Raw genomic sequence first — 14,282 nt, 5'->3', positions numbered from 1 at the left:
AAGAAATTATATTATCATCACTCGCAATCTTTCAAAACAAGACGTTAGAAATGAAGGAATTTTCATGAACTAACAATTTCTTCAACTTTTCAAGAATATGAAAGAGGAAAAACAATGACAAAAACAGACCAAAATAACAAAGAGTAAGAGAAAAGAAAAGGGACAGGGAGAAGAAAGATAGAACTAACAGACAAAAGAATATCGCTTCTGAATGATTGATTTCAATCTGTCTAACGACGACATTTAACGTTAAGACGGTAGACTTATAGAGATAAAGATTCTGAGACCTTTAGGAATATATATATATAGAATTTAGGTTAAAGGGCAAGCGCTGGAACCTATGAGGTCATTCAGCGCCGAAAGGGAAACTGGGAGTAAACGAGTAAAATTCCGCCGAAGTTTCTTCGGCGCAATCGAGTTTTCTGTACAGCGCATAATCAAAGCCGCCGAAAGTAGATCTACCTTTCGGTGGTCTCGGTATGATGCTGTATGAGCCGCGGCCCATGAATCTTTAACTACGGCCTAGTGATAGCCTATCCTATATCGTTGCCAGACTCACGAATATCGCTATCTTTAACCTTAAATAAAATCAAAACTACTGAGGCTAGAGGGCTGCAATTTGGTATGTTTGATGATTGGGGGGTGGATGATGAACACACCAATTTGCAGCCCTCTAACCTCAGTAGTTTTTAAGATCTGAGGGCGGACAGAATAAAGTGCGGACGGACGGACAAAACCGGCACAGTAGTTTTCTTTTACAGAAAACTAAAAGCTTTCAGAGGTGTAACAGGAAAAAATCCCCAAAGTATGCACAGAAAAGCAATATTTAAAACTCCGGGGAGTTTCTTGACCGAATAGTGGGGACCCAGGGAGAAGACAATAATTCATAAATGAATAAAGAACGAAAAGACGCCTATATTATATTGACAAGCATAAGAATAAGGAGAGAAGAAATGGCTGAATATAAAAATCTACACAAATTTTAACACACTGATCAGCTTAAAAAAAAAAAAAAAATTATAGTCGGAAAGCTGTGCGTTGCTTGTCATGTGGAAAGTGTAACAAAAACAATAACAATAATAATAACAGTTGTCATCTGACAAAGAAACAAACAAATAACAAAGGTCGCCGTTTGAATCAATAGGCTTTCTTTTGTGACGACCCAAAAAAAAAAAAAAGTTCCCTTTTAACTTGATGATAAAGTAAACAGTTTATGCCCGGTCGAGCTCGCCGGCTTTTATCAAACAATGGGGCGTGTGTGTGTGTGTGTGTGAGAGTCGATAACCGGCCCCTACCCCCCACCCCAACAATAACACGCCCCTCCCCAACAATAACACGCCAACAAAGGCTGCAGCGTCATTATTCATGTTTTTCACTTCTCGACAAGCATCGTTTGTTCCGTGAAGTTTCCTGTAGTATATATATATATATATATATATATATATAATATATATATATATATATATATATATATATATATATATATATATATATATATATATATATATATATATATATATATATATATATATATATATATATATATATATATATATATATATATATATATATATATATATATATATATATATATATATATATATATATATATATATATATATATATATATATATATATATATATATATATATATATATATTGTGTGTGTGTGTGTGTGGTTTTGTAGCGCCTAACAATTTGGAAGAGTGGAATAATATCCTAACCGGTTTCACCCTTAACTAAGACATCTTCAAGATGACTGATACATAGTAATAGAATTTTACATATATAGGTTATGATGACAGTACGAACTGCACATACAAACGGCTAATATATATATATATATATATATATATATATATATATATATATATATATATATATATATATATATATATATATATTATTCCTAACCTCATTCGTGACCTAGATAATTTCACATCCTTGGCTGATATTGCTATTGAAATAAACAAGTCAGGTTTATGAACTATATCATGCTGATATTCATCTTAGCAGAGATTTCTTTATAAAGCTGGATTCAATTAGATTTCAATCCAACATATTATACTAAGGCAGCTTTTAGCTCTGTCCAGTTGATAGCATGAGTATTCTGTTTATATCTTATGAAATTTTAAAGCTGTTCTGTTCTTCCCATCGGTGTGCCAGTTTGACCAACATAAAAACTAAGTTAAAAACCCACAATAATGTATACGAGGGACTACTTTTTCCAAAATACAAAAAATTGGGTTAAAAATGCAATCGTTCATATACATTATTATGGCTTTTTTTTTTCCTTATTATTTGCGGTCACATTATAGTGATGCACCTTTGATAATATAAAAGCTGTCACGAGACGTTATTTGTCACACGGTCTTTCGCATTGTCGGGAGAGTTCTTGATAGATGCTTTTTCGTTATATTATTGTTCTTATTTTACTTTAAATTCTAAAATTCTGGTGTAAATTAGGAATATCTTTAAAATGATTATTACGCTGTAGTACAACTAGGTTCTTCCATTTCTTTTACTGTACCTCCGTTCATATTCTTTCTTTTCCATCTTACTTTCCCACCCTCTCCTAATAATTGTTTTATATTGCAACTGAATTGGTGAGAGTGACTGGAGGAAGAATGTCTGCAGCTCAGCTGCTGCAGAGAGCCGGAAATAGCGAGGAGTGGCGAGCCATGATTGCCGACGTCCTTGGGGATATGGCACCTGGATGATGATGATGATTGCAACCGCTTTGAGGTTTTCCTCCTGTTGCACATTTCAAACCTTTTTATTTTCAATTTCCCTCTCAGCACTGAACGACCTCGTAGGTCCCAGCGCTCGGCCTGGGGCTTAAAAATTTTAAAGTCCTTAATGCCTGTCGTTATACGCTGTCTTATATCTAATTATATCTATTTCATCATCAGTATATTCAGGGGGTACATGCACGCAACGCTTTTAAAGATTGAATGTGAACATATATTTTCTACTTGACTTATTTGGTCAGATTGAAAATATATACACACATAATATATATATATATATATATATATATATATATATATATATATATATATATATATATATATATATATATATGTGTGTGTGTGTGTGTATGTATGTATGTATGTATATTATATATTTACATATATATGATATATATTAAATATATATACATATATATTTATAATATAATTAATATGTATATACATGGTCTAAAGTATTGTTATTTTTGACGTATACACCAAATTCAAACCCATTACTACTTTATGTATTATGCAATCCGAAAAGGGCAGGACACGGCCATTTTCCAATTCCGTAGTGAATTTTATTATCGACGGCAGCAATTAAGTTAATTTACCAACGAGAGTTTTAACATTTTTCGTTCCACAAATACTTATGCCGTCAATATACCTAAACCACATTACATGATTTTGTTGAATGTTCTGCATTTAAAAAAATTCTCTGCACAAATTGTTTGAAACAATAGATAGAGGATTACTCAATAGTAATAACATTTTGAAAGTAATGTTTTCCATTGGATTCAAATTCACATTCTTTTACGGGTATTTTAATCAGTTTTATTTAGGTATATTTAGAGAATTGTATATAAAACCATTGAACCGTTTCTGCCTTCAGAGGTTGGCCGCAGAGAAAAACTAGTCACATCACTCCTACTGCCACTTTTATCCTCAAGTTGCTGAGCTGAGGTTGAAAACATGTTCTTGAGAGTTTCTGCAGTACCTGCTGTATCATGTACTTACGGTACATAGTACAGTCATCAACGGCACGTTGACCTCACCCCACCAGCGGATCGGCCCCGGAGGGTTGGGGGCCACCTCTGAACGTCCCCCCCCCCCCATGAAAAATGATGACAAAATAATACTATTGAAGATTTAGATAATGATAACACAAATTAGAAATATAAAAATGGAACACTGCGCCACTTTTGTTTATTTTCTCCGTACTTTCGAACTTCCTGAATACCAAATTCCTTTAAATCCATGTAGGCAGCACCCTATTTCCCCCCTCCATTTCTTGAGGGAAGGTCTGGTCCACCATTTTATCAAACAGCATGAGCAAATAAGTAAAACTCGGCGAATTTTCATCAGGGAAGGCTTGCATTTCAACCGACGCCTTGAAGCGGATGCATCCAGCTGAACATCAGATCGAGACTAAATGGCGCCGTTCGTTAATTATTTGTATTTATATATTTCGTTCTTTCCACTCGAAAAGAAGAGCTCGCGACCATCAATAAGCATGATTTTCTGCGTTAACGTTTTCAGTTTTACTTTCTTTTATTATTCATGGTTTTACATTTTTTTTTTCAACAATTTACTCGAGAAAACTGCGAGTTGTCAGAAAACCACTTTCACACGGTTACGTTATGCTTCCGACCTTGTGACGAAACGTTTGAAGGAGTTTATTCCTGTTATTTTGCATCTGTCCTTACCGTTCCCGGGACACTTATGCGTGCGTTGCAGGATTTCATCTCCAGCCACGACTGTCGTGTAAGCAAAACTGAACGCCTTACCAAACCCCGAAATTGTCTTGTATGTGATATTTAGTTCCTTGCAATATGTAATTTTTGGCGATTAAAGCTATATTATTTTGTTCAGTTTACACTAATGATTTAACTCCTGATGGTTTTTTAAGTACAGTGTGTTTCAGTTACGTTCTGTATATTTTAAACATATTCGAGTTTTATTTTGCTTTAAAGCCTAGAGTAAATTATTTGGATATTGACGAATGGTCATATTTTTATCGAGATTGCCCGTAAACCAAATTCTAACCCCCTAAGAAAAAACAAAAGTAAAAATCATAGACAGTCATAACGTTTGTTGAAAGAGATATAAGAAAATTAGAGTTCGGTTTTTGTCTTCCTCTAGATAATTTTCATGTTCATCTATTATAGTTTACGTTAAAATCTGCCATTCTTTATGACGTTATGACTCAAACAAAGAAAACGGGTAACATTTTTATTGGGGGTCTTGTAGAAACTCAAGCTTGATGATCTTCCGGGAACTGACTTTATTATTCGAATTTTACAGCCTAATGGTTAAGATGCAGTAGCAATTTTTCACACTAATCTGTCTTTTTTAACTGGATAATTCTATATATTAGCTCCGCGCCTGTTTTTACCTTTTCAGCTGGTTTTCTCTACACTTTTAGGGGTTCTGATACTGGCGGTGCATCTGCATGTTGTCGGCCAAATGGAATGTCCCTTCGCCGTGTTTAGTACTGGCCCGGGTGGGGTACCCATACGTTAACAAGTTATTGCACTTGCCGGACGGGATATGAACCGTTCGAAACAGACGTAACCGTGCTCCGTCTTGTGAAGATAGCGTATGGAAACCCCTTGTTGGATGGACTTCAGGGGTTAATTACACTCGGGCCCCCAAAATTAAAGGTAAATTCATAATTAGCAACCAAAAAACAGTAGAAAAATTTAAGTTAGAAGGCAGTCGCCGCCGCGGAGCTACTATATAGTTCTACCTTTAATTATTATTTTCTTTTCAGTGGACCTATATTGAAATTATCTGACTGACGTTTTACCAGTTTTTTTTTCCAGTGTTGGGTGCAAAGTATTTGAACAAAATATCTGTATCATTCTCACTGCACCTCTTGTAAAGTCAGTCGTGATGGAATTTAAATCTAACTGTATAAAGTTGGGTTGATGAGCTCTAAATTAAAGACAGTACCAGAGTGGAATAATAACATGTCTTTATCAATAACACATTACAATGACTTAATCAGGTATCGCAATTTTCCTTCCTCCTAACTTTTTACCAAAAGGCCCATTCTTCTCTAGTCTCGCCAGATATTAAAGACACAGTTTTAATTTCGTCTCTTGGTCATCTCCACATACTTTTCCACATACCTGTCTTCCTTTCATTTTAAATACAGCCTCCATTTATAAGGCGAACTGCCCGATATGGTTGCTCTGTCATCTCTCCAGGTCCAAAAGTCAAGTACTCCCAGTTCTCTTTTTGTGATGTAAAGTGGCGTGGTTGTTTTAACTGAAAATTGAGTATAGTATGAATGTGATATAGAGTTCTTGTTGCAACTATTAACACCTTCCTAATGAGCAATAAAATAGCTGTTAGTCAGCACAGAGGTTGGAACAGATCAGCCTAACAGATATAGTCATTTTGAAAATGAAACTGTACGGTGATTCCTTAAGTGTGGAAATGATAATGACCTATTACCAATGACTTGTCATTATGGGCACGTATGGCGTACGAACTAACAATATTCACTTTCACAAGAAGAAAAACTCGACGTAACGCTTAAATAGGGCCGTCACTTGAGTCTTTAAACATCGTCACCGTTTTATCTTCTTTTATTTTGATTTCTAAACTATTCTATAATTTGTCTCAAACAGATTTTTTGTGCCCACATTGATCGTTGCACAATACCTCTGTTTTCTGTCGTCTTTTAGCCTTTATCTTCTGTTATCGGAGGCTACATTATCTCCCAGACATTAAACATTCCTACGGTGATAACTAGTATGTATTACTGTCCCTGTCCCTTCTCCCTTTCTCTTCACGAGGGGATTTGCTCATAAAAAATCTTTTACATCTCTTTAACATTCATTCTTTTCCAGATATCTTTATTGTCAAGTGTCATTTTCTAAATACATGCACTGTGAAGGATGACGCTCTTGCACTGAAAGGTGAAAAGACCCACAGTGATAAGTGGAAATGCACAAAGTGAAAAGTAGAAAATACCCAGAGTGAAAAGTGAAAATATCCAGTGACAGTGAAAAATACTCAGAGTGCAAATACTTAGAAAAGTGGAAATTACCAAGAGTGAAGGGTAAAGATACCCGAAATGAAAAGTGAAAATACCTAGAGCGAAAAGCAGAAAATACCCAGAGCGAAAAGCAGAAAATACCCAGAGCGAAAAGTAGAAAATAACCAGAGTAAAAAGTGAAAAATATCCAGAGTGAAAAGTGAAAACGGTGTCTTGGTTTAGATATTATAGACGACATCAGTGTCCACAGACGACGATAAATACAAGAAGATTGTTGTGTTACTTAACAACCTGATACAATGACGCAAGTGTTGTGAGTCGTCTGCGCCATAACTGTTGTTAAACCTTGTGAAAGAATTAGTAAAAAAAACTGACAGTTTGAACTACATGAAGGACATAATGCAGCAAGACAGAACGAAGAGGAAAGCGAATAACGTTATTTAATGCTCGTGAAGTTGTGAATCTGTCGGTCTTGTTTATTGGTGAGTTTTTAATTATATATATATATATATATATATATATATATATATATATATATATATATATATATATATATATATATATATATATATATATATGCTTGTATTCTCAGTCTGTATTTTTGTATTTTCTTCGTTTTATTTTCCTGTATGTTACGCGTCTTAAACTCTAATGACTTTAATCATAGTTATATAATTTTCGATGTGTATATATACTGTATATAATGTATGCCTTAAAAGCCTGTACTGACGCCTTTCTAGTTTGTCACAACCCCGTAGGCCAATTTTATGCCTTAGTATAGGCCTATAGGCCTAAAACTTTTTAGATTATAGACCAGTATACGGTGAGCTAGGCTATAAATTCAGTGATACTTTTTTCATTTCCATCCAATATCAAAAGTCGAATGATGGTCATTTTGACATTTTTTCCCCATTTTTTTTCCATGACCTAGGAAATAGGCCTATTGGGGCCAGTGAATAAGTTATGTATCAATAATTATGTAAGTGTGTATTGTTTGGGACAAATATAGCCTAGAACGACGGGACAAGTTCAGACGATAAGAACCCTAACCTTCCCCAAGAACGCCAGTTCCGGACCTAACCAGAAATCACCTACCTAACCTCACTTAGGGTGTCGCGCCTGCCCTGACCTGGCTTGTTGGGGGGGGGCGCCCCAAGCAACACTAAACATCAGAGACAATGGATTTATCTTCCGTTTGGAGGTTGTCCCGACATTCTGCAAGCTACCCCATTGTTGATGCTATTATAGGCCTGTTAAGGGTAGGAGAGACAAGATTTTTACTTTGAACCGTATGAGTGTTCTAGAGATGAAAATAAGATGGCCCTGTGTTTTTTGGGGATTACAGTGGGAAACCGAGGGCTTAGGTGAAAGAAAGCGCAAAATCGCCTGGGGCTGTAAACCCACACCTGACCTAACCAAAGACACTATGAATCGAAATCAATATTAAGCTTGCAAATTAACTTAACCTGGGACATTGGGCTTTGGCCATAACTGCCAGGAACCCCTTACCAAATAGGTTACCAAGTCTATACTCAACTAGTGCAAGGTGCCACTTTGAAACTCTTCAATAAACCTAATCTTAATCAGAATTACAACTCGTAAAAGCATCCATTCTTCTACCCAAAAATACCAGTATCCTGCTCTTTTCCCCATAATTGTAGGATTTATGGGGACTGACTATCTCTCTAACTACTAGTTTGCTACCAGAATGAAAGTCAGAAATGTTCAGAATGCTCAAGGAAACATTTTGCAATAAAGTCAAAATAATTTAGGGAACAAAGTTGCATGTCTGCCCCAAAAGGAACCACGACTTAAAACTGAAGTTGGTTTTTCATACAAGGCCTGAATTCCAAATCCCACTTGACTGGTGAGACGTAGAACAAAAGAACCAATCAGGTTTCAGCACTGTCTATGTACCCACATTTCCCTTTGAAAGTAACAAAAGACTTTCAAATGATTCTAGAAGGAATGTTTTGGTGGACCAGCTCAGCTGCCAGGGCTGATTATGGTTTATTATACTGTAGTGTATTGATTATGCAGATGAACTGTTAATGCAATCACACTAGAGGTGTTTGGAATGTTCAAAAGCTGGAAGAGTGTAATGGAGAGACATGGTGTAAAACTGATGTATGCAAGACAATTTTGGTGATCAGAGAGGAAGCAGAAAAGGAACCAGTATAAGCTTCCCATGGAAATAGTGGCTCAGTATAAGAGAAATAAGAGATTTATTCCTGTATAAACAAACAAGATGGGCAGTTTTTGAGTTACATAATTATCAAAATCTCAAATTTTTATGAGTGCCCCTCCATACAGGTAGGAAAAACTTCTCTAACCCTGGCTCACCAAAGCTTGAAGTGACAGAAAAGGACTCATCAGCAGATACCAGAGTGGGAGAAGACTTAATGCCTCTTCCTTCAAAAATAACTCCATCTCTTAGCTAACTCGTTATATAGGAACTGCTGTGCATAGTATATAAGAGGTATATATTTATAAAGCAAAAAATCTCTTCTAATTTTATCATTTGGATTTTAAGCACTTAAGATTTTGATGTATAATTCAAAGATCTCACTGTAATATTTTTTTTCAGTGATCAGAAATGTTTGCTGCACGTACTTTGTTCAGACCCCTACGGGTGTCTGCCCGCAGTCACTTTAGAAATTTATCTGCGGATGTTCCTGCTGCTCCTAAGAAAAAGAGGCGCATCCTCAGAGCTGTTGGCAAGACATTAGGAGGGATAGCTATCGTTGTACCAGCTGCAGGTGGTGTTTACTACAGTATAAGTGATGACATCACTCGGCGACAAATTAGAGTAACTGTGGAAGGCATTGGAAGGTTTTTCAGGTAAAGTGCCTTTCATTTTCTTGAATAATTGTACAGGTGTGTAGCAGTTTATGCCTACTGTATTCCTTGCATATTTCCTAATTTTGTAACTTTAAGTTTGATTACAGTATACCCATATGTTGCTGCATGGTCTTTTGACTCGAGAATTTTTAATTAATGTCTCTTGACTTTCCTTGAAGACAAAATTCTCTGGTTTCTTACAAGCCACAAAAATTTGAGAAAATATTAGTAAAGAAGTGTAATAAAGTATTTCTAAAGTAAAATATAAAAGGTAAGAAAGAAGAAACAGAATTAATGCATAATTTTCTTTTCTTAAAAGATGCATAAAACAGCAAATTAGATTTAACCATATACTATAAAAGCTAATAAAGTAGAATACGGTACAGTACTGTATATCCATTTTCCCAATTTGTGCCTGATGGTATGGAACCTGCTCCAGTTCTGAATCAGGGTGGTGTTTGCACGTCTCTAAAATTGCATTCGGAATAAAGACAGATCTCAGAGATTGAGGTGCTTTGATTTGGACCTAACAAGTAAAGGATGGGGAACAGTGATTTTGAAAAGCAGTAGATTTGGAACTAACAGGACAGTGACATGTGAAAAGGCCCATGAGTGATGGAAAAAGGGGATAGATGAAGACCCAAACCTGATAGAAAGAGCACTGGGCAGAAAAGGTTGAAGAGAACTCTTTCCATAGCTGATCCAACGAATGAAAGAGCTGACATAAGTGTTTATGATGATGATTTTCAGTTTTGATTGAGTGCGCTTGGATGGAGGGATTACTTTATTTTAATGTTATTTTATCAGGGGCGCTTGAACTGCTACCAGCAATTTTTCCATTCGTCTAGCAATTGTTTCTAACCTTATGCTACGATTCTCTCTCAACCAGTCTCCATTATTTGCTTGTAGAGATTAGGACTTAGCGTCGCCTTTTCTTTTTATCCTAAACATGTGTTTAATTTCAGTATAACTTTACTTAACGTAACTTTGGTGCATGAGAACTCGTTACAGTACCTGATCACTTTTATAATTGGTTTCAGGTCACTTAAGGTTGGTGCAATGGTCTCGTTAGACTACAAATGGTCAACCTATGGCATGGATGAAACAAGTGATGAGTACATGGATGCCCTCCGTGGTGCTCACCAGCGTTCAGCAGAACGTATTTTGAAGGGTTGTCTCCAGGTGTGTCTTGAAACTCAGTCATTTTCAGTTACTTAGGGGAATTATAGGTTATTCACTTGCATAAATATAAACATTGGTGAACTGTGTAAAAGCACTGGGAATAAAGTTCCATAATGATTTGAAAATGTATTTCCTTATACAGTTTTTGTCCTATCATTTATATCAGCAGACTTGACTATGAAAGAAGAAGAGCAATAGGTACAAGTGGTTAAAGACGATTAACGACTAATAGATACAAGACATTATGGCTTGTAGCTCTTGTATTAAACCACGTGCTAATAGCTGCATCATATTCATAACTTTCTTTTACCACTGAACTATACTCTGGTTTTTAACTAACTGTTTATCTTACTGAATTTCAGAACGGTGGTCTTTATGTAAAATTAGGCCAGGGTTTGGTGTCGATGAATCATGTGTTGCCCAAAGAATATGTAGATACCCTAAAGGTATGTATTTCAGGTTTTGCAGACTTTCTTTAGTTTTAGAAGGTATATACTGTTTTGTAGATTTACTAAGTGTTAGTGGTGACCTTTAGTCTGTAGATTGCAAGCAGCAGCTTGGCTGATTAGCAGCACATCACGAAAAGCACCTTAAGCTGTGGTGACAGGTTTTGTAAGCCAGGGGGTGGGGTTGTAAAGAGCTATTACACCTCCACAGGTTAAAGGTGATTCATATACAGTATCAGTAAAACGTACCAAACATTCATTTGGCTATAGCTCTACTGAAGTGGCAAAGAAAGAGTTTCACAGTTAAATTAGGTTGCGTAGGTAGACTGTCTATTCCCTACCTTCTGACCTTCACTAAGTTAGAATGCATCTTCCAGTTTTCCAGTCATTCTTTGCTGTGCTTCCAGTCCAGTTTTAGAGGTTTTCATTTGAAAGTGGTACACCAGTTGAAGAAATTTCATACCAAGGGTTTATGGCCTGTTATACAATGTATCATTGGAGAGTTCAGTTAGAATTAGTGAAGTAAAGGGTTGCCAAATGGATTGTAAGTAAATGTATGATGTTGTATTCCCCTCTAAGGTTGAATGTGAGAGAGCCCTCCATTGGTGTGGTGGATTCGTCGAGGCCTTCTGCATGCATAGAACCAAATGTTTGTGGTGTAAATTTGTGAGAGTAGTCAGTTAGGGATGGGTCATACCTTGTGTTATATCCCTCATTGCCTCATTCCTGCTTGACTGCTCGAGAGGAGTAGGTAAGAGGAAAAGATCACTGAAAAATAGGTCTGGTAAAGTTAAAAATCTTCATGATATTTTGAATTTGCCTTTGGATTCAGGCATAGTGCACAAAAGCACAACTGAGTACTGATAGAAGAGCCTTGTCATCTTCCTGTGACAAGTCAGAAATATTTGTGCCTGGGCCCAGGTAGGGTAAACATGGTAGGGGAAAAAATGAACCATAATTTGCTTGTTGATCAATTGTTTCTGAGCAGTATTTCTTATACAGTACACTATAGATAAGAAAAAAATTGTAAACTAAACATTAGTGTAAGAGTGAAATCATGTATCCTGAGGGCCAGCTGTATTTAGGAGTACAGTATACTTTCTACTCAGAGGCCTGTTTTTTTAGCTTTCTTAACCGTCTTGATTGTACGACTAAACCAATGGTACTGTGTGTATAGTCTCATTCTGTAAGAGTAGATTCCCATTATGATTGTTTCTTCAACTGGCATGGCCCTAATAGTACCATTAGCTCTGATGAAGGACTCTCAATACAGGCAGTACTAGCCCTGAAGATTCCTTATCAGGTAAGTTTCCATAAAGATGTGTTCATGTAGGTGTTCCGATGGGAATACAAACCTATGCTTTCATCAATGGAGTTACTCGTGCATGGTGCTTCAGCTGTTGACTCAAAAAGAAAATCCTATCACCCTGGTTTTTGACTTTGGCATGTTGGTAAAGGTAGAAAAAATGGACAGCTTACCAGCCCAACCAAATATATCAGTGAAATTCATTCTTTGGCACATCAAAAAAAGTGGAATGAACAGCCTACCAACCTAATAATGTATAACTGAAATTCGTAATTTGCTGCCTGAGTAAAGTTATAACCAGATGAATGTTTTGTAAGATGTGAAATGGATCATTTGATTATGAGAATTTGTGTTATGTGAAATGGATTTGATACTAATATGAAGTCTTTGCAGTGGAAATAGTTACAGCTTTTTTCTTTGTGATTTTCAGTGCAGTTATAACCAAACTATGCTATTAAGAAGGGATCTTGCATTGATGCAACTTATTGTGCAAGTGTTCATTTTGTATTGTATATGGATAATTTTATACATTTAGTGCTATAAATTTACTGAGTTTAGTTACTCTGTCCTATACAGCACGCTACAATAACACCATTTCTGCTGGTGATTACCACATTTTGTGTGGTTTTTGTATGTAGCCTGCTGTCAATTTCTTTTAAAAAAATCTTGAGCCTTTTTAGCACTGTATTATGATTAATATACAATGAATTTATTTGCTAGAAATTACTGACGGTGAATATTAGTATTCACTGAGTGTTTATTGTCACGTCATTCAGATCATTGCTGGATAAAGACTTGCAGATTCCTTGTCTTATCTTTCAGGCTTTGCAAGACCAGTGTTTAAATAGAAGATACGATGAGATTGGCCTCCTATTTAAAGAGGATTTTGGGAAGTCACACAAAGAATTGTTTGCAGAATTTGAAGATGAACCGATTGCAGCAGCAAGTTTAGCTCAGGTACTTAGGTTATTTATTTAAATGTCATGGGAGTGTTGTTTTCAATTTTATATACCCATATTTACTTTTAAAGGAAATTAATAGCTAATTTATTTGTGTGTTTTGCCTTTTATTTTTTTTTTTTTTCAAGAACAAAGGCTGATTGAATGAGTAATCAAATGCCTCTTTTTTTTTTTTTTTTTTAGCAAAGACCCAGGAAAGAAAATACTGTACGTGTACGTCTACAGATCTTGAATATTTGTATTGGATTCAGTTTCTTTTATATTCAGCAGTTCAGTTTAGTTAACTTTACTTTTCATAACAGGTGTTCCGTGCCAAAACGCATGAAGGGGATGATGTTGCTGTGAAGGTGCAGTACATAGACCTCCAGGATCGGTTTTGGGGTGATATTGCAACGATAGAACTTCTTCTGGAAATGATACAGTTGATGCATCCTAAATTTGCTTTGAAATGGGTTATGAAGGTGAGTGTGCACTTACAAAGTTTTGAAATCATTTTGGAATGAGACATTTTAATGATAGAAAGGTGGAATGGGTAACACCCTCTATTTCTTGTTGTGAAAGGTTAATTTTTATGTCAGTTTCTACAAAATAAGTGCCATCTGTTACAGAATTTAGTTTTGTTAAGCTCAGAGATGTTAAGAGTCCCCGCTGAGCTTTTTCTGTTACATAATACTTAAGTTTTTCATTAGAAAATTGTTTTTTTTTTTATGGGGGAGGTGATAAGGCTGCATGTTCTAGAAATATGAGAAATTAATACAGAATGATTCTTCAGGCATTGGTCTCTGTAAATTTATATTCAAGCTGGGA

At 35.8% G+C, this 14,282-nt stretch overlaps 1 protein-coding gene across 2 annotated transcripts in view; it reads left to right on the top strand.

Annotated features, from left to right (window-relative positions):
* Positions 1-13,993, top strand: part of LOC136828258 (uncharacterized aarF domain-containing protein kinase 5-like) — a 50,683-nt gene extending 36,690 nt beyond the window's left edge. The window contains exons 1-6 of one of the 2 annotated variants that reach the window (XM_067086119.1): positions 6,511-7,223; positions 9,329-9,582; positions 10,623-10,764; positions 11,127-11,210; positions 13,339-13,473; positions 13,778-13,993. In XM_067086119.1, the coding sequence (XP_066942220.1) occupies positions 9,338-9,582; positions 10,623-10,764; positions 11,127-11,210; positions 13,339-13,473; positions 13,778-13,978 (807 nt within the window). In that variant the 5' untranslated portion in view covers positions 6,511-7,223; positions 9,329-9,337 and the 3' untranslated portion in view covers positions 13,979-13,993. Of the gene's footprint in view, positions 1-6,510; positions 7,224-9,328; positions 9,583-10,622; positions 10,765-11,126; positions 11,211-13,338; positions 13,474-13,777 lie in introns of those variants that run through there. The other variant, XM_067086120.1, reaches the window with a different exon arrangement.
* The last annotated feature ends 289 nt before the right edge of the window (positions 13,994-14,282 follow it).

Source organism: Macrobrachium rosenbergii, chromosome 42 (genome assembly GCF_040412425.1).
Source record: "Macrobrachium rosenbergii isolate ZJJX-2024 chromosome 42, ASM4041242v1, whole genome shotgun sequence".
NCBI lineage: Eukaryota > Metazoa > Arthropoda > Malacostraca > Decapoda > Palaemonidae > Macrobrachium > Macrobrachium rosenbergii.
The sequence above is the reverse complement of the archived record's forward strand: the minus strand, read 5'-3'. Positions and strand labels throughout refer to the sequence as shown.